This window comes from Crocodylus siamensis, chromosome 8, assembly GCF_052110815.1.
Source record: "Crocodylus siamensis isolate JL-2025a chromosome 8, ASM5211081v1, whole genome shotgun sequence".
Taxonomy (NCBI): Eukaryota; Metazoa; Chordata; order Crocodylia; family Crocodylidae; genus Crocodylus; species Crocodylus siamensis.
In genome coordinates this window covers 17911965-17931141 of record NC_143402.1, presented here as the reverse complement: position 1 = coordinate 17931141, position 19177 = coordinate 17911965, and the positions used below count along the sequence as shown (strand labels likewise).

The window sequence follows — 19177 nt, the reverse complement described above, 5'->3', positions numbered from 1 at the left end:
GCATTATGGCTGCTGACAGGCATGGAACCTTCCCCCCCCCCCCCCCCCCCCCCCCCCCGACACACACACACAACCCCCACCCCAAAAACCACTGCTTTACCAGAAGAGGAAGCACGTCAGTTTGATTTGGCTTGCCCACTCTGTATAGATCATGTGCTTCAGTGGGGCTTTTTGGTGTTTTAAAAAATAAAAATGCCGAAAAGCCATCCTGAAGCGCGTAATCTATGTAGACTTTGGGCAAGCCGGGTCAAACTGATGCAATGCCTCTTTTGGGCATGCACTGAGCTTGGTGTGGGGGTGTGCTGAGCTGAAAGTAAAGCATTGGTTTGTTTTTGGGTTTTTTTTCCATGTCCGTAAGCAGCCTGTGGTTCCAATTTGACTGGAGACGTAAGCAGCTCTGACTACTCACTGCAGTGTAGTCTCATATTTATTTTGACCCCAAGATTTGTCTGGTCAAATAAAATATTCTGGGTAGCAATACTATACTATGAAAATTAGAGATTTAAATATTTTAAAGTGATTTTATTACTTTATAGTAGCACAGCACCTCGGTCTTCAATTACAATTTCTTTAGGGCAGAAAAGTGGCACTTTGTGTCTCATTCTTTCCACTATTCATTTCTCAATTAATAATGATGGGTGAGCCACCAAGAACAAGCATATAATATGATATAAATGGTCTAAAATGAACTCATTTTTCACCAGTAATTCAGCGCAACTCAAACACAAGTTTCTGAAGAGGAGTAATTTGAAACTATAACTCAGTTTATCCTGTGCTCAGTTTTCGAGCACAAATATTACAGATTCCTTTCTTATTACAAGTGGCTTTAAAAAGAAATGATAACTATCTCAGGCCAGTAGGCCAGAAAAGTGAGGTGTCCATTAACATTACAGCACAGCTAGTTCTAGAGATACTGGTACAAATGTCTGAACTTTGCATCCCTTTGGGCATGGAAGCCCACCTACTTCTGCACTCAACTCTAATGGTGGTAATGCTGAGCAGAAATAGCATCATCCCTCGGGGAAGGAGGACTGCTGAAAAACAGGATTAGAAAGGATGGATGGAGAGATGCAAGAAGTTCCCTGGCACCTGGGGAAGAGGGGATGGTGGGGAGGACTTTGAAACTTCCCTTTTTCCACTGTGGGGAGGCCACAGGGAATTAGTATTTAAAATCGATTTTACTTCAGACTTCTCAGAAAGAAAGGAACAAAGAAAGGAGGAATGAAGGAAGATTTCTACAGATAACAAGGGTTAAAGAAATAATTAGATTAAAAAGGTAACAACAGATGATGCTCAAGTATTACTATAATTGAGCTTATATACATACCTAATTGATTAGACAGATAGATATGATCATCATGCTCTGCAAATTACCATCAGCATGCAACATTCCTCTCTTGCCCTTTTAGCCAAACAATTCCCCTCCAAAACGTATAAAATTAGCAGTCAGTCGAAATGCAGAGTGTGAAAGATTTCTCCAGGTCATGAATAATGCATATTTAGTCCATGAGCAAAAGGCCAAAAAACACTGCAGATTTGACAGAGGTGACAGGAGTTCTTGTCAAATCCATGTGTTTAATCCAGCTCCTAAGGATACTTAATGCATTGGCGATGGAGAGGGAAAACGAAGCAGCCAAAATAACTACACAGTGTAACAGAAGACAGAAATGGGAAAGGGAATGTACAGATTACATCCCCCCCATGCACATTATTCACTGTATCTAAATTTTATATTTCATGAATACCCCCTCTCCCACAGCTTTCCAGTGGCTGGAGTTTCAATAGGTTATAAATATTTAAGATACAGAATGTAAAATATATCAGGCAGACTATAAACCAAGAGTCTTCTAAGAAAAAGACTTTACTGGCCTTGAAGCAGACCCTCTCCTGTCATACTCTGTGCGGTAGCCAGTCAGGAAGAACTGCACCAAGAGCTCTATTAGTAGGAATAACCCATACCTTTTTTTTCCCCAGTGACAAACGACCTAGCTCCAAAATGGGGTAGAAGCAGAATGTAACTAGGCTTTTGAGAAGCCACAATGTAACACTGCCTTCTTAGTTCTGAAACAGAATTGCACTAAATTCCAGATCCAAACAGAAACAGAGTAAAACACCCTAAAAGTACCCCAAATAACTGGCCACAACACATAATGTATTCTAAGAATAGAAGTCCTGCAGAAGCAAGTTTATAGCGGGCAAAGTAAACTGAGTTTACAGTAAATATGATGGGAATTAGATACCTTAAATGTCTTACACTAAAAACAGCCTTAAACAATAACCTGCTAATACCCATCAAACACACAAGGACTAATCATGCGAATGAACAGGGCAAAGGGCACCACGTCAGTTCCATGTGAAAACTGCACAAGGTTTTCCCTGTACAAGGTTTAGGCAGGTTACAGATTAAGCAGCATAAACTGGTTTATTTTCCTGGAGAACAGATTTAAAGAGTGCTTTGCAGAAAAAAAAGAAACTATGAAAAACAGTTCCTGAGACAGATATGGTAGCAACAGCATGTAGTTGGAAAGAGCATCAGCAACAACAGACAGGAAACATCCACATGAGTCTTTCAACCTTTCAGCCACCATAATAAATATTCTGATGACAACTGTTGAGAACTTTGCATCAGAATGATTTTTCATTGGAAACCTCCTATTTGTCAAGAAGCATTTTGTGAAAACCTTTCAGTAGGCAGGGCTCTGACAGGATTCCTGCTGGTTCACCTGACAGGCTGCTGGAAAACCCGAGGGCCTGCAGCTCTCGTACAGTTCTGCCCCGCATATTAACCACTGACTCCAGATCTTCTACCCTTTCTGCCGCATGGCCATACCGGTATGAGACTAGCTATACTGTTTTGCTTTGAAAAACAGAATGGAAACATACCGATCTTTTCCAAAGCAGGTTTTGGAATTTTTTAATTTTGACCAGCTTCAATTCTGTTTTCATGTGACGCCAGAAACCAGTAAAACCATGCAATTAATCCAATATGATCAGTGACCAAGAAATACCCTTAGGAATACTACTGCTTTCTGTTCAGAAACAAACATGTATTGCTAACCCCATAGTCAAAAAACAGCTGTGAGACTATAGTGACCAAAAAGGAAACAAAGACCATCTTCCGTCTCTGGAAGGGAGGAAAAAAAAGCCTCAGAAGAACTGGTAAACCCAAAATTCTCTCTCTACTTGGAAGTCACTCTTACTTGTGAAAAATAGCTTCTTGTTAGTCTGCCTCAGTTTGTTTCAGATGTTGAGAAAAGCAATACAACACATTTACCCAAATCCAAGATGACTTTGAATTTAAGATATGCCCCCAATAATTACATTCTAGATGGAAAAACGTATGAATGCATTACAATTTCCCATGTCCAGAGTCTACCTTTGGAGAGGCGATCTTAAATTTGTAACCCCTCCACCTCCTACCACTGCAGCGAGGCAAGCAGTAGGACAAGGCCAGTGGGTAGCAAAGTCAATGGTAGGCCTGTGCGAATAGGGAAGTATTTGATTCGGATCTGGCTGATTCAGAGGACAGAGATTCAATTCATATATTCAGATCACTGTCCTGAATTGATTCGGCTGAATCATCTTCGGAAGATTCGGCACTGATTCAGTGGTTCAGCCATAGACTGTAATGGGAAATCACTGAAATACCTTTGACATTTTTTGGCAGATTTTGATGAAAACAGCAGGGATGGTAGCCTGCAACTGGGGGCCTTCCTGATGCTCAGGCAGGAACAGCTCACAAAAGGCACAGAAAGGCTGCAGACAGAGGCTTGTGTGTTGTTTCTATGTCCCTCCCCCAGAGCTCTGTGATTGGAAAGGGAATCATGGAAAGATTAGAGTCACTGGCCAGCTACAGATGTCAGTCTTTCGTGCCCTGCTCCCCCTCCCTCTTCTCAGTTTCTGTTCCCCTGAAAGACTGCCTTCCACATCTTTTTCTAAATCTTTTCCTAATCGATTCAGAGGCTCCAGGTTTTTTTTGGTCTCCTGATTTGATTCGGATTCAGTCTCTGAATTGGGCTGAATCTTCTCTGAATCAAATAGGCAACCGAAGCTTCACACACCCCCATCAAGTGGCTTGCCCCACTCCCCCACCGGTGCCTGCAGACCCCAGACCTGCTCCACTGCCACGTGCCCCCCCTTCTGCAGCCCAGGCTGCTTGCCCCCCTAGTATTTGCCCCTTTGTCCCCCACTCCAACACCTGCATCCCCCTGCGATTGCTGTATCACCTGGCACCTACTCCACACCTACATCCTCTACCACCACTTTAGAAACCTCATCTTAAATTCAAGTAAGTATGATACATGGAAATAGTGCAGGGAAAGGAAAGGAAAAAACCCAACAGGATCTCTTCAGTGCATCACCATTACTGTGATTTGGCACAAATGGAGCAAAGAGCAGTTTGTGAACCATATGCTGGGTGCAAACCTGGGCTTAAGAAGAAGGGCGTCTAGTACAGACCTATTTATGGTAGTAAAGCATGCTGGCCTTCATTCTCATTTTACTACATCCCAAATCACTACCTGTAGCATCGCTTAAAACAGACTGAAGGCCCTCTTGCAGAATCACGTAGAAGCAGGCTCAGGAATCTAACCTTCCACTGAGGGGGTACGTTTCTGCCACTGATGGCAAAGAATAAATCAGACTGCTTTTAAAAACAGCCCTCTTCAGAATGAATTTTTGGATTTGCTGCCTGGCATAAGGAGAGCATTCACATTAGACACACAACAAACAAAGACCTAAATTTTCATGAGTACTAGGTAAATACACCATGCAAGCACCTGTGTAATTTTATCTTCAGCCCTTCATGGCACCTAGATTTTGAGCAGATTGGGAATACTGTTTACTGGATTCAGAGGTACAAAGATGAAAAGCCAAAGAAGGTGAAGCCTCAATGGCAGCTTCTACACTGTTAGTTGGGTTATCATAAGCTTCCTGCACAACACTGAAAAAGAAAGACTATCTGTTGAGAACATACCCATACTATCCATTTAAGAGAGATTAATGGTAGGACAAAGCTGCAAGCCAAAGACTAGTTTTTCCACTTGAGCTCAAAACAAACATCTCTCTTCAAAGTACCCTCCTTTCATCACCTCTGTGGCTCTATTTTGTTTCTTCCTCCCAACTTCCATATTGTTGCTGAGTGCCAATAAGCTGATACATTATTCAACTACTTTCAGTACTGAAGCTGTTTTCTTGCCAGGACAGACTTTCTCCACAGAAAAACCCTCTAACTCCATTTGCAAGAAGCTAGCTTATCGCAGTGGAAATCTAATTTTAACTTCTATATAGTATGCTCAATTCAGTAGGTAAATAGTTTGAGATCTGGTTTCAGTGAAAGAACAAGAATGTGCTCTACAGCACCTTGCAGTCACAGAGTTTGTGTGCACTTGTTTTCCAAGGTAAAAGCATCTGTACATAAAGAGAATAACCACTTGTTCTTTTATATTACTCCTACTCTGTCCTTCCTTTAACAATATGTAGAAGTTTATTGTGAGCCTGTTTTCCTCCAAATACCTGGGAATGGGTCAACACAGAATTACTACGGGTTGGAACACAAAGGATTCTTTCAGCGACTAAAAACAAAATAAATGCAAAACCATTATTTCTGCCTTGTAACAGAGCTAAACTCTGTTCCTCTGCTTTTGACCTTTTGTTTAAATAAAGGATAGTACAGTGATTGCTAAAAACACAGGACTACACTATCTGGTACAAATGAAGCTATTTTTCCATTTTTCTTTTTCTACAGCACCAGGAATACCCCAGAGACTCCAAAAGTTTTAATAGCATCTCACAGCCAGAAAAAAAAAGAGAGACACACCTGTGCCTGAGAGCCCCTTTTCTAGCAGCTGCCCATGAACTGCACAGGGACACTAGAGTTCCACCTGACACCAGTACAACTGAGTAACAGTTCTTACCTTTGCACTTGCCAAAAATCCTAGAGATATGGCTACTCTTGCTCGTAGGTCTGGTCTATCTTTGGGCCACACGTATGATAACATCGCTTTGATAATTTTCCTGGCATCTACCTCCTTCAGCTATTATTGGAAAGGAAAAAAAGAGAGAGATACATATCTTATTAGAATATTAAAGTGAAAGAAACAAAGTATAAATCCAAGGCAAATTTCATTAAAACAAAACCAAATTTATTCAAAATGTTCAAAATCTAAACTCATTAAGAAACTGCAGTATATTGTCTTACTGCCTACAGGACTACACCCAAGACCAATAGAAGCATAAAGGAAATAAAGATATGTAAAGCACAGGAAGAATGAGGGAAAAGGTCTGCAGAGTCATAAACTCATTCTTTAATCTAAAATAAATTACTCGATAAATCCCACAAAGTCTAAGGCAGGATTATTTTTGGGACTAGGAGTTCATATTTAAACACTAGCACCTGAAAAAGAGAAAGTTACAAATCAATAATTATGCCTTTAACTAGAAGTATTATAAATCAGATGCAAGCAGAAAAAAATAAAATTGCTTTCTTAACCACCTGAGACTTACAAACTATAAACTGGCCATCATAATTTCATACCATTTGCAATAACTTCTAGACTTCTGAAGAGGGTAACATCTAGAGGCGCACTGATAATCTGTCCCATATACGACTGTCACCGATATGAGAAAAACTGAGAGCATCAGCAATTGGCTTTTTTTCCCCTGATATGGCTGATAATGTGGCTAATAAATGCCACATGCATGTGTGCAGCCACAGAGCAGCACGCAGGCGGCCAGGAATACAGCTTGGCAGCATGGAGAGCAGCCGGGTCCAGCTGATTAGTCTGTTGTGGGGGGAGGAGCAAAGGTGGAAAGTGCAGATCAAGGCCTTGGTGGTGAGGGAGGAAGCGGGAATGTGGCTGGGGTAGGGGCGGGACATGGGATGGAGCCTCCCCCAACAAGAAGAGCCCAGCGCAGCCCTAACCCCAGCCCACAATAGCAGCCCACCCTGCCCCACACAGAACTGGGGGTATATGCCCCCCTCAGCTCCCAGGGTGTATGCAGCAGCAGGAGCTGCCACCCTTCTCCCCACGCCCCCTGGACAAGCCGTGGGTCTGTCCCATGCCCTGCCCCACACCAGTTAGGCAGCACCTGCCCCTGGCCCACCCCAGCCCGACTCCCTCCCTCACTGCAGGGGCCACAATCTGCATCCCCCACAACCAGCCAGATGCCACTTTCCACACTGTGGGACTGCATATTGAAATCAGATCAGTATCGGCCCAAAAACTCTCTATCAGTGGACCCCCAGTAACATCTCTTAAATGTGTTAAGAGGTTCAGATTCAAATGATCTATTTTCCATTACCATTTTATTAGTTCTCCCAGTCCCATAGTAGAAGAACAAGGGGACATTCAATGAAACTGACATGGAACAATTTCAAATTTAATAACAGGAATACTATTTCACTCTGTGTCTGATTAGACAGTGGAATTTGTTGCCAGAGGATGTCACCAAGGCAAAGAACCTGGCAAGATTCAACAGAGCTTTGGAGTAATACAAGGAAACGTTTTGGAGTGGATATAAATCACAGAACAGGAAGTTAAGACAATTAAACCTATTAGGTGTTAAGATGATATCAAAACAGAGGTCAGCTAAGCGGCTATGGGGCAATTTACACTGCGATTTCAACTTCCTGTGAAGTATTTGCTGCTGGCCCCTGGACTAGATGGTCAACAGGTCTGATGCAGTCAGGCAATTCCTATGTTCCTATTTTTCCAAAGGTGATATTATTATACATTTCTCGTAGCCATTTAAGGAAATATGTATGTCAAATATATAAGGAGATACAAAACAAGGAAGATAAACATTTAGTCAGCTGAGATAATAAATGGAACAGTTAGTTTTTCCTAGATTGTATGTAACATGCTCCTATATTTCATCTCACAAGAAGCCATTTCAAGTACATGTAGCAGTTTGGAAGAAGTCAAGTGAAGAGTGGAAGGAAACAAAAAGCGTGTGACGAGAGATTTGGATGGATTTCAGGAAATGAGAGTTAGGAGTATTAGACTGCATTTATTAATAAAGAACATACAGGTTTCTACAGATCAGTTTCTAAGATTATAAGAACTCAAATGCATCTGTGAAATTGCTTGACAAGTTTAAATTATGAGAGTCCAAAAGCAAACTGAAATGTTTTTAAAACTTAATCATTTAAACAAGCTTCATGCCACATTTTTTCCCTAACAGAATGGCAATGAACCTTGTTCTGCCATTTCTTTCAGGACATTCTACACTGTGTAGTGGGATTCTTTCAATGCGCACACAGTGAAGTTACGGCTAAGAGCAAGAAAACTGTTCTAGTTGGCTTAATTGTGCATAAAATGTCACCATTTCATTTAACAGAAGTGGTTCTGAATTTGGGAAATCATGCATTATGAGTCCATTAAGCTAGCTCCAAAGTACATGGCTTAAATAGTTCTATAAAGTTTTTGTTTTTATTTAATATCTTCCTACCTTTCTTTCTAAACTAAGGCCAAATCCAAATCTGATATTCCAATGCAAACCCTTTTGAAAAAGTACATGAAGTTATAGGGGGATAGATTAGCAATAGAAGCAGAGAAATTTTGCTTCTTGAATTCCAAAGCAAAGTCTACTTGCTGCATTAAGTCATTAAAAATACATATCACAGTTAGGAATAATACGAACACACCGAACTGCACTGGAAAGCTACCAATAACTCATTCTTTAGTGCTGGACACCCAAGGGTAATCTTGAAAGACAGAAAGGTTATCTAAAGCTGAAGGGAGGCCAGCAACTAGCTAGTAGACTGAATTACCCATCACCCATGTGTGCTAATCTCTTCATTTCAAGCAATGCTTGGTGGAAAAGAAGTTTGCCCTTTTCAAGATGAATTTTCATTAAAAAGGAGTCCATGAAAATAGATGGATGTTTCAACATTTTCATGTTCCCCACAGTAGGGAATCTCATGTACCTTCCCCAATTTCAGGAGAAAGACATAAGTTCAATTTAAAATTCACTGTTAAAGCTAAGTTAGAACCAAAGGGGAAAAAAGTAGTTTGTTTTGAAGGGAAAAGGCTCTTAAAACAACAAGGGAAACAAATATGACAAACTTAAGCTTATAAGTGCACAGAAAAAGCAGGTTCTTTTGCGTTTCTAATCTCATCTTCAAAGACAACAAGAGTATAAAAGTTAATAAGATACTGTATGTACTGTCAACAACTGTGAATGTGTCTGAGCAGTGTAAATAAGCAGTACTCTTCACATAGCGTTTAGAAAATGGATAAGCTGATGATTCATAAGTCAGCAGTGGGTGCAAAACAACATATTTCTACTTATCCCTAGTTACACAGAAGAGAGGCATTATTTCCAGCAACATGTGCATGAATCTTTCCCTTTTAGCTATGAATATGCAGAGTCTCATAATCTAAACAGCTGGAAGAGTTTTTTCCTGAGCACCATTAACGTGTTAGAAACAGAGATCCAGGTTTTCCATTTGCAATAGAAAAACAGAGACTTTATCCTTCAAAAGGAGAAAAAAAAAAAAACACAGGAAATCACACGTTTACCCTCGCAGGCTGGCAGAGTTCCAGCCTGCAAGGAGCTGATTTGGGCTGAGGGGAGTGTGGGGGGATGGCAACTGGACAGTAGCGGGGCTGGGGAAGGCTGTGGCTCAGGAGTGATGGGCACTGACATATCAGAGCTTCCCAGTCCCTCAAAGCAGCAGGAGGGCACCTGCATCCAGGTGAGCGAAGGCAGCAGGGGGAACTCTGATTTTCTATGGTAAAAATACCAAAATCAAATGCAAAAATATATAGGTATTCAGAATTTATTTTATTATAATGACAGAGGCACTGGTAGCCTTTCAAACTGCTTTAAAATTGTAACTATAACAATAAAATATTGTGTTCAACTGACATGCAGTATTTCATTTTAATAAACACAGATTCTGGGGGTCTTAATCAGAGAATTTTGAATGTTTAAACAGAGAAAAACAGGATCCCTGGTCAAAAGAAAGTAAAAAGCTGGTGTCGTATTAACATAAAAGCTACCAGAGTTATTGGAGAGTTGTATGTTGCTATTGCCTAGTCAGACTGTATAGGAAAATTATTAGAGGACAAACCCAAAAGCAATAAAAGCTAAAAAACTAGGAAAGGCTTTGGGAGAGTTCTGAAAGGTTACAAAACCAAAAAATGCTGTGAAAGTCTTTCAGGGGTGCTGCAGCACAGGTACCCCCACCACTGCAACAGGGTGAAACTACCCTGTGTGCCCTCTGCAGAGCTGGACTGGGAAGGATTGTGGCTACTACATTAGGGTTATCTGATAAACCTAGAACATGCAGGAGCTCCCATTCTTGCCACAGACTCTCAGTTCAATCCTGCATGCTCCTCCCAGAAATAGATGTGTGCGCCTTGTTTCCAGGAAGAGCATGCAAGGTTGGATCAGGAGGGGATGTGACAAGAATGGGCACTTCTGCCTGTGTGTCTGTTTTGTTGGCTATGCTGCACACATTTTATACCTAGTATATTTTTGCTTTGCTCAAGTTTAAGAACTATTTCCATATTCTATGAAGGGGCAAAGCATTTACTTTATTTTTAAGCAAAAGTCTTAACACTCGCATGCAATGAGTATTAACTTCTGTAAACCTAGTGTGTAGGAGATTAGAATACAAACTCTGGAAAAACCACCAGAACAGCTCTCTTCTGATGACGCATACTGCATAAAAAGTTAATGCAGTCTCCATTGTGCAGATGGAAAGAAAGAGGGTCAGATACCCCTTCCAGCAGTTGCAGAGTTAGAATGCAGGCATATGTGGTCAGCTGCAGTTTTCCCTAGCCTAGAAAAATCCTCAGGTGACAGCAAGCCACATTTCCCAGACAGTCAGGGATGTTTGTGCATTGAGTGCCATCCCTAAGCTAGTTTACCAATGCACAGAAATCAGAATATCCAAAAGCCCTAATTTTAGCCCAGTTGGTTGCAACCGACAAACTGGACCCAGCTGCTTTCAGGAAGCACAGAGGTGGCCTATCTACTCCTTTGCCCAACTGTTGTGATTGATACATTGAGTCTTACTCTTGGCCTTCACTTTTAACCCACTCTGTGTAGCCTGTTGCTAATTTTTGTTATTTTCCCCAGCAACCTAATAATGAGCACTTCTCTGAGAGAGGCCAAGCTAACTATTCTTGGTGTGGTTGCATTAATCTGTAATTACCGAAATATAAGTATTCATGGAATTGTGTTTTTTCCTTTGTAAGACAAGTTACTCATTAACAAAAGAAAGTTCCTATTTAAATATTTAAGTATTTAAATGCCCTTCTAGGTCATCTTAAAAAAAAGTGCTTGCCAAAACTCTGGTTAGCACATTCCTAACCAATTTGAAGGCAGAATCCACACTCTTAATATTTCTAGCATCCTAGTAAACGGAATTTGCAACCTCTTTTCTAGACTGAACCAGTCAGTCTGGAATATAATTTCTAGGCTACTTCAAACCTGTCGGTATTTGTAGATTTCCTTCTCTGTGATTATTTACAAGAAGAAGTGTCAGGACTAAGTGTTACTAAGCTTTCACGACAAATGACATTTACATGTCCATGCATCTCAGCTGAAAAAGGTTTGCATTTCAGGAAACAGCCTATCAGCCTCCACCAGTGGTGAATTAAAATGTCAATTATAAAGGTGAGCATGTGAAATGAATTTCCATGTGAAACATACTAGGGCTGCAGCTTTTTTCCATGGAATTCTGGAGAAACAAATTTCAGGCCTTAACAAACAGTTGACTAATACAGTCAAGAAAATAAAAAAGTTATAGCACTGGAAGCAACTACAGCATATTTACTGGAGTGGCAAGGACATGGAAACTTTAGATTTCATCCTCACAGAGCATGTAAAGCCATTCTCATGCTTCATCCCCTCACAGCCTCTACATGCCACCGGTCTGTACATGCACAAATCCCTAAGGAGCAAGAGCAAGCTCATTCCCATTCAGGACTAAAGAGGTTAAGCCACACTTCCTGTACTTGTTCTCAGCTGCTCAGCGTTACACCTCGTTGATATCCAGGAAACTTGGATGAGGAAGCAATGCAATCCAAAAACAAAGGGACAAAAGATGACCCAGTTTGAGGAAAAAGGAGTAGATCATGCCAAGGGGGCTGGCAGACAGATGGGGAGGTGTGGGGGAAGAGAAAAATGGGATTACCTGGGACAATGGGATGTGAAAACATTGTCTTACTCAGCAAGAAGACTGGGACAAGGAACTCTAGAAGAATGGGACTAGGAATAGAACTCCTAAAAAGAAAGAGGGAAAAAAGGCAGGTTGGAGGGGACAAGACAGAAGGGATCAAGCTGAAAGCGTGCTAGGGAAGAAACAGGCAAAACGGTCTGTATCCTCAGCAGCACTCCCATACTGTGTTTGGTACAAGACCAAGATTCTGCATTTCCTGGCAAAGCATGCTTCATCTTCTAGCGGTGGTCTATGGAGAGAACAGCCTATCACCTTCATCAGCTATTCTGTCTGCCTAAGGGGGAAGAGGTCTGTAAGGTGGGCCTGAAGTTTCCATCCTTGCTCATGAACCACATAGCTGTCAACATGACACACATGTTTAGATTTCCTAGGTTTTTGCTAATAAACTTGTGGGGAGCCCCCCCCCACACACACACAAAAGAAAAAGCATGAAGGGTGGCAAAAGTCAAGTACTCAGATGTTACGAAATTCCAGAATTAAAGATAGTTTATGAACCTTAATTTATCCTACGTGTGCTTCACAATGCACCTATTAGTGATGTGATTACATTTTTTTTTTCTTACAGGAACCACCCCCCCCAGCTCATGAAAACCTGGCATACGATGATCACATAGCTAAAGATTACATATCAACATGCAAAATGCACAAGAGAATTAGATCCGTATGTACAACTTCATTCTATGCAGTCCTACCTTATGAGAGTTTGACTTTGCAACTTTAATAATATTCTTTCAACATGAAGGATTTTTTTTGTTCATAACTGCTAGCACACAACTGTATGCATTAACGTCTTAAGAAATTAAATCAAAGTTATAGTCAATTTATAAACTAACAAGTTTATTTTTATTCCTGTACTGAATGTAGGTGGAGTGACTGTTCCACTAACTCATATCCACAAGCAAATTCCTGCCACCTCAAATGTTGAGTCTTAGAAATGCCACTGACCAACAGAAATAAAACAACATATTAATTTATAATGAAATGTATTTATCATGAAATATGCTAAAATACCAGAGGTAGATTTCAAGTCAACATGTGACCTTTCCTTTTTTTTTTTTAAATAAAAAACTTAACTGGTAAAAAATGTATGGAGCAGTCCTAGTAATTCAAGAGCTAGTAAGCCAAAATTCACAATTAACATTATTAATTAGACTAGACTGAAGTCTAAGCTGTGAAGACAATTTGCTGTTTTTTCAGTTGCTTAAGTCTTTAAAAAGTTGAATGTGTTTTTATTTATTCAGATACTCCAAATAATACTGTCTAATCAAGCTTTTACCCCTTCCTTTGGATTTTTGTGGAGACCTCCACCTGCATGACCATGCCAACATGTTCTCTTTTCTGTATGCGGCCATTTTGGGAGATGCTGTGTGAAAAAGAAAAAAAATTATACAGTGACTACAAGAATCATATCTTAAAAAAGGTGTGCAAAAGTTAATCTCTAACTTCAATGCAACAATCATGGCAAAAGGACAGCAGCAAAGTGTTATCATAAAAGGAACGGAGATTACATTCCAAGAATAGCATCTTGCTCTTAAAGTCAGTATGAGAAGGCATCATATCCTGTAGCATAAATGTTAATGGTATCATACAGCAAAAGATAGGTGAAGGGTTATAGGAAAGAATTCTAAATTCTTTGAATACAGTTCAACACTGAAAAAAAAAAATGTAAGAAGTATCACCTTATTAGTTAGATCTATTTTCTATGCATACAGATTTAATTAGGCACATGTGAGCACCTGGACGATGTACTCACTTTAGCTTATATCTGACTTGCATTGATTTCACTCAAAACAGTTGCTTACTGAAATAAACTAAATCCATAAAAGCCAGATTTAAGCTAAATTACATGGGTGCTCACAGGGTGTGCACCAGTTTAACTAAACAGATTCTCTAAAATGACATAAATTAAATTACTACAACTTTTGTCTTCAGACAAGGTTTAACAGCAAGTGAGATGTGTTCTATTTCTTCTTGTGAAAATCAACAATTATGCTCAATTTGCTATACCTTTATAAGGTTTACAGGCAACAGCAGGAACAGGTATAACCAGAGAACATGACAAAAAAAATGGACACTGACAGGTGTAACTAAGAGGTTACGCTGGCTCACAGAGCTTTTATATGCAAGAGAAAAAAGTAATCCAGCTGGTCTTTCAGATCACAGCAAAAGATGCAATTAGAATTCACCTTTATGTACAAGCTGAACAATGTCCACCAGGTCATTTAAAGATATTTTTATAGAAGCCTAATATCAAGAAAATTACAAACAGGTTACAGCTCTCAGTGGTCACAGTTTAATTGCATATTAAATTTAACATGTAAGCTGGCAAGCTCCTAAATCACCTAGAAGCATTTTTTATTATTATTTTTCAGCTATAGTTATTCTCCCTTTATGGGTGAGAAGAAAATGCCATTCTTCCAAACCCCCTTTTCAAAATGCAACAACACTTTCAGTGAAGTGCTTAACATCACTGTGTTGCACTGGAATGCTGTGAGCAATTTAGCAAGTATAATAATGGCACTTTTTCAGAACTCTATAAATGCTTTCAAGTCAAAACATTAATCTATAACATTCTTTTGAGATAGGTGAGTTTTTTATTAAATTATTATCCCCACACTGCAGATGGAGAAACTGAGCTAAGCAGTGACTTCACCTGTAAGTGTCAGGAAAGGAAGTCAACACCAGAGGTGGGACAGAGGAAGTGACAGGGACAGTTGCCTACGCAAACTTAATTCTGTGTCCAAACTCTGCAAAAATGAGCCAGGGATTGTGTGGAAAATGGTTCAATAATGTTGTCAGAAGCTGTAACCATAATCTCTTCATCAAAAGCACAGGTTCAATCTTGACATTTAAGCATGGCAGCACAAATTTCTGGATCTCAAACTACAGGAATAATTAGATTACAAGCAGCATAAGCAATCCATTACTCCAGGAGGCAGAGCATTGCCCCCAGCTCCACACCAAAGGTTGGGGAAATCCTGCCCCAGGAGGCACTTGCAGAATACCTGGGCCATGTGCCAGGTGCAAGGATGGACTCCAGAGAAGGTCAACCAGGCCTGGCCTGTTGGTTTTCTCAGGTATTTCCAGGACAGTATATATTGCTGCTATGGTGGCACAAAAGCTGGACTTTTGGGGGCTTTCTATTAAAAATCTTCCTTATAAATGCAAATAAAAGAAGGGAAAAGAATTTATAACTCATTTATTTTTTATTATTTATCCGACTTGACTAGTTCAGGACTTACTCCACATTCAGGTCTGCTGCAAACAATGGAAGCAATAACAGTTTTCAAAAAAGGTAGCAAAAAACCCCCAAAAAAACAAACAAAAAAATCAGTAATAATAAAAGTGAGAACCATGATCAGGCTGTATTAGGGGATCTCATATACAACTATTTTGAAATGTAGCATGATTTAGTATTAGAATTCAGGAGTCCTTAACTCAAAATCTCATTTCTTTCATGTACTATATGTACTTCAATACTAAAGTTACCAAAGCACTTAAGTGTGCTAAGTCTCACAGAAAAAAAAAAAAAAGTTTGTTAAACCACTTAACAGCATTTTGAGACAGCACAAGAGCAAAAGTGAGTAAGTTAGTGTGGGTGTATGTGTGCAATAAATGCACATCCTTCCTTCCTTTCCATCTTAAAATGCTATGCATTTCTGCATCATTATTAGTATAGGAAGCTTCATAAAAATCCTCTTATGTTTACAATAAGAATTAAAAAAAGCCTCATGTGGCAGACTGGCACCCATGAGAGTGAGCAGCAAATATGCAAAGTTTCTTGATGTTCCACAAACCGAGCATATGTTTGGAGTAATAAAGGTTTACGCACAACGCGCAGCATTCCATACTTTGTCAGATATAAAATATCAGGATGAATCGGAGTGTCAGCAAGCTACAATTACATTTCTAAAAGCTTTTCCGAAAAACTCTGCATGTTGCCACTGACTTTTAGACATTCAGAAAGATTTCTCAAGGGGGGGGAAAGAATATCAGGATTTCAGCAGAGGTTCTCTCCATTTCCAGAGGCAGAAACATAACTTCCCATTTATCTCACAACACCCAGAAATGATAAAAAGGGAAATTATGCAATGGATGTAAAATATGCAACATAATTGGAAGATGCTCCAAGGGCTTGTTTCCCCCCCGCCCCCACATGCCCAAGCAGAGTGGGAGGAAAGACTGCTTAACCCTACCTTTGCAGCATCTAATAACTGCTTTGAATAGCCTCTCCCCAAACTCTGCCATGGAGCTTGCCTGAATGTCTGTAGAATCTGGAGGAAAGAAAGAGCAAATGAAAAAAAGAGCAAAAGTAAAGTAATGAAGAGTCCACATTTTATACCCAGAGAATACCAAGTTCATGAAACCATGCACAACATGGAAACAAAACAAAGACCTTCTTTGACAACTGGCCAAAGAAAATTAGATGAAAACAACTGGTGGGGAGCAGGTGTAAAATAAATTGCATCCAACCATTACAACTGCTAGAAGACAATAAACCTGTTCCCTTCCTCTGCCCAGGCTCCCACTAGGCTTCCTTTCCTTTGTATCATGAAAACCTTTAAAGTCTTTCTTCCCTCGTCTCATTTCATTTTCTCTCAGTTGGCTTTTGTATTCTTTTCAAATATTCCTCTTTGGTTCTGTTTTTTCATTATGTTGTATTCTTTTGAGGCTTATCATGTTCCCTATTTTCATTCCTTCTTTCTTCAGTCAGTACCAGGCTTGACCCAAAACACAAAGTCATGACCACAACTCAGGTCTAGAAAGCGTTATCACTGCCATCTAAGCAGGCCTACTTGCAGGTCCTTCCAGATGGGATACACAAGACCCCCACATTCATATATTCTAGTTGATCGGACTCGGTGCAGAAGTTACATACTAACGGATGCTACTGCAGAAATGGAGCATTTTATTTTCCATTCTTCAGGGCACAGACCTCTGCCTACCTTTCCTAGAGGTGTTACCATCACACAAACAGCAATTTACACTTTCACTATACTCTTCCTTTTGTTTGAGAGGATGGGCAAGCAATCAGATTTTTGGGCGGCGGCCGGGGGGGCTGGGGGCGCAGACCCATTCAGCCATTCCTCCATAGCTGTTCAGCCAGGAGACAGCTCCCAGTGGTTGAGCCTAAAATCAGTCCTTCAGATACTCCTAAACCACCCAGCTAGTATTCCATAAGCCAGTCTTTTTACAGCTCTGTTGTGTGACTGGCTGCACAGCATGCACTATATAAATCAATACAGTAGAGCAAAACAGCAACAGAACAGCTCGTCAGCCCAAGGCAAAGGACAAACGTCAAGAAAATGAACTCAGTCAAGACAAACATTTTTAACCTTAACAAACAGCAGCCTTGCCTTGTGTATATTTTCTATACTTTGCCTTAAACCTTCTGTTTGCCCTTGTCCGAAGTCATACACGGTATGTTACAAATGGCTGAATAAATACAGTGAAGCAAAACTAATTTGCTTGCCATATAATACGTCTAATTTCAACATCCTGAATACAGAATGGGATGAACTGCTGTAATAAAACAGTTTAATGATTCCTTTATTTTTAACCCACATAAAACATTTAGCATATATATGTCATAACAACAACACATGGAAAATAATTTTGGTCTCAAGGAATTTTTGCAAACATCTTCCAGCAATTCTCAGCTAGGGTGCCACAGCACCCTGGGGTACAGCGAAAATCTTTCAGGGTGTCACACAATACTAGCACAGGTAGGTAGGCAAATACATACACATGGTTCACAAGATGAACCCAGGCATTTCAAAGAGGAATTTACAGTGTCAAAAATATTCTTATCTGTTGTAGTCTTTCTGAATTCTGTCATAGAAGAATTGCTCTATTATTTTTTGTTACTCAAAAAAGAGCAAATAATTGCTTTTTTTGCAAATAAAAATGCTCTATTTTGAACAAATAATTGCTCTATTATTTTTGTTAGTCAAAAAAGAGAAAAGGCTAAGAGCTAGCACCATCTGAGGGGTGCTGCACCACGCACGTGTGCATGCACATATGCATGTGCTAGCCTATGCCAGGCAGTGTGGAGAACAGCTCCTGCAGCTCCCCACAGGTAAGTCTAGATGTGGGGGGGACAGATTGAAGCTACCATGGTGAGTGGGGGAGTGGGACTGGGGATGTTGCCCAGCCAGGACAGTGCGTGGGGCCCAGGTGAGAACACATGGCCCTGCGGCCCAGCTGGGGAGCGGGGGGGAGTTGGGGGTGGCTTGTCCATGTCACCACCCACACTGCTGCCAGGCAGTCAAGGGATGCCTTGCTATGGCTGCATAGCTGGTGCGGGGCTCCTGGCAGCGATGCCAAGCCTCCCCGGCCCGCTCTGCCCTCCTGTGCCAGGTCCCACCTGCTGGGCCTCAGAGACCTCCAAGGGAAGGACAGCAGGGTGGAGAGTCTGGAGCCCACAGCAGGCAACCTGCATCCTCTCCTGCTCATGGGCTCTGCTCCAGCTGTGCCACCCGCAAGGGGGAGACAGGCTCTGCGCTCCACTCCGGTTACAGCCGCTGCTGCCACGTCACTTGGGCACTGCTGGGGCGGGCAGGGGGCTATGGACCCTAGCCCTAGACCTGGGTCCCCTCCAGCAGGGCCGGGGGTGGGCAGTGGGCTGCAGGTCACAAGTAAGGGGCACCAGCAGGTTTGAGCAGGGTGGAGAGCTTTGGGTTGGGAGTGAGGGACACCAGCAGGGTCAGAGGCAGGGCACTGGCATAGCAAGGCTGCTCAGTATCACAAAGGAGTGAGGGGAACAGCCGCAGCTGCACCAGTGTCCTGGTGAACAAAAGGAATGGGGAGCTCTGATTTTCTATGATTAAAAAAACCCCAAACTGAACACCAAAATATACAGGTATCTAGAATGTATTTTGTTATAATAATTGAGGCACTGGGAAGCTTCCAAATTTCTTTATAATTGTAAATATAGCAATAAAGCATTGTGTTCAACTGATACTTATATGTAAAGTGGCA

At 41.0% G+C, this 19177-nt stretch overlaps 1 protein-coding gene across 1 annotated transcript in view; it reads right to left on the bottom strand.

Moving 5' to 3' along the window:
* The window catches only part of ABCB7 (ATP binding cassette subfamily B member 7), an 83840-nt gene that overhangs the window by 40518 nt on the left and 24145 nt on the right, over window positions 1-19177 (bottom strand). The window contains exons 2-4 of the mRNA XM_090059711.1: window positions 16393-16470; window positions 13473-13559; window positions 5916-6035 (exon numbers count right to left, since the gene is read on the bottom strand). Of these exons, the coding sequence (XP_089915837.1) occupies window positions 5916-6035; window positions 13473-13559; window positions 16393-16470 (285 nt within the window). The remainder of the gene's footprint in view (window positions 1-5915; window positions 6036-13472; window positions 13560-16392; window positions 16471-19177) is intronic.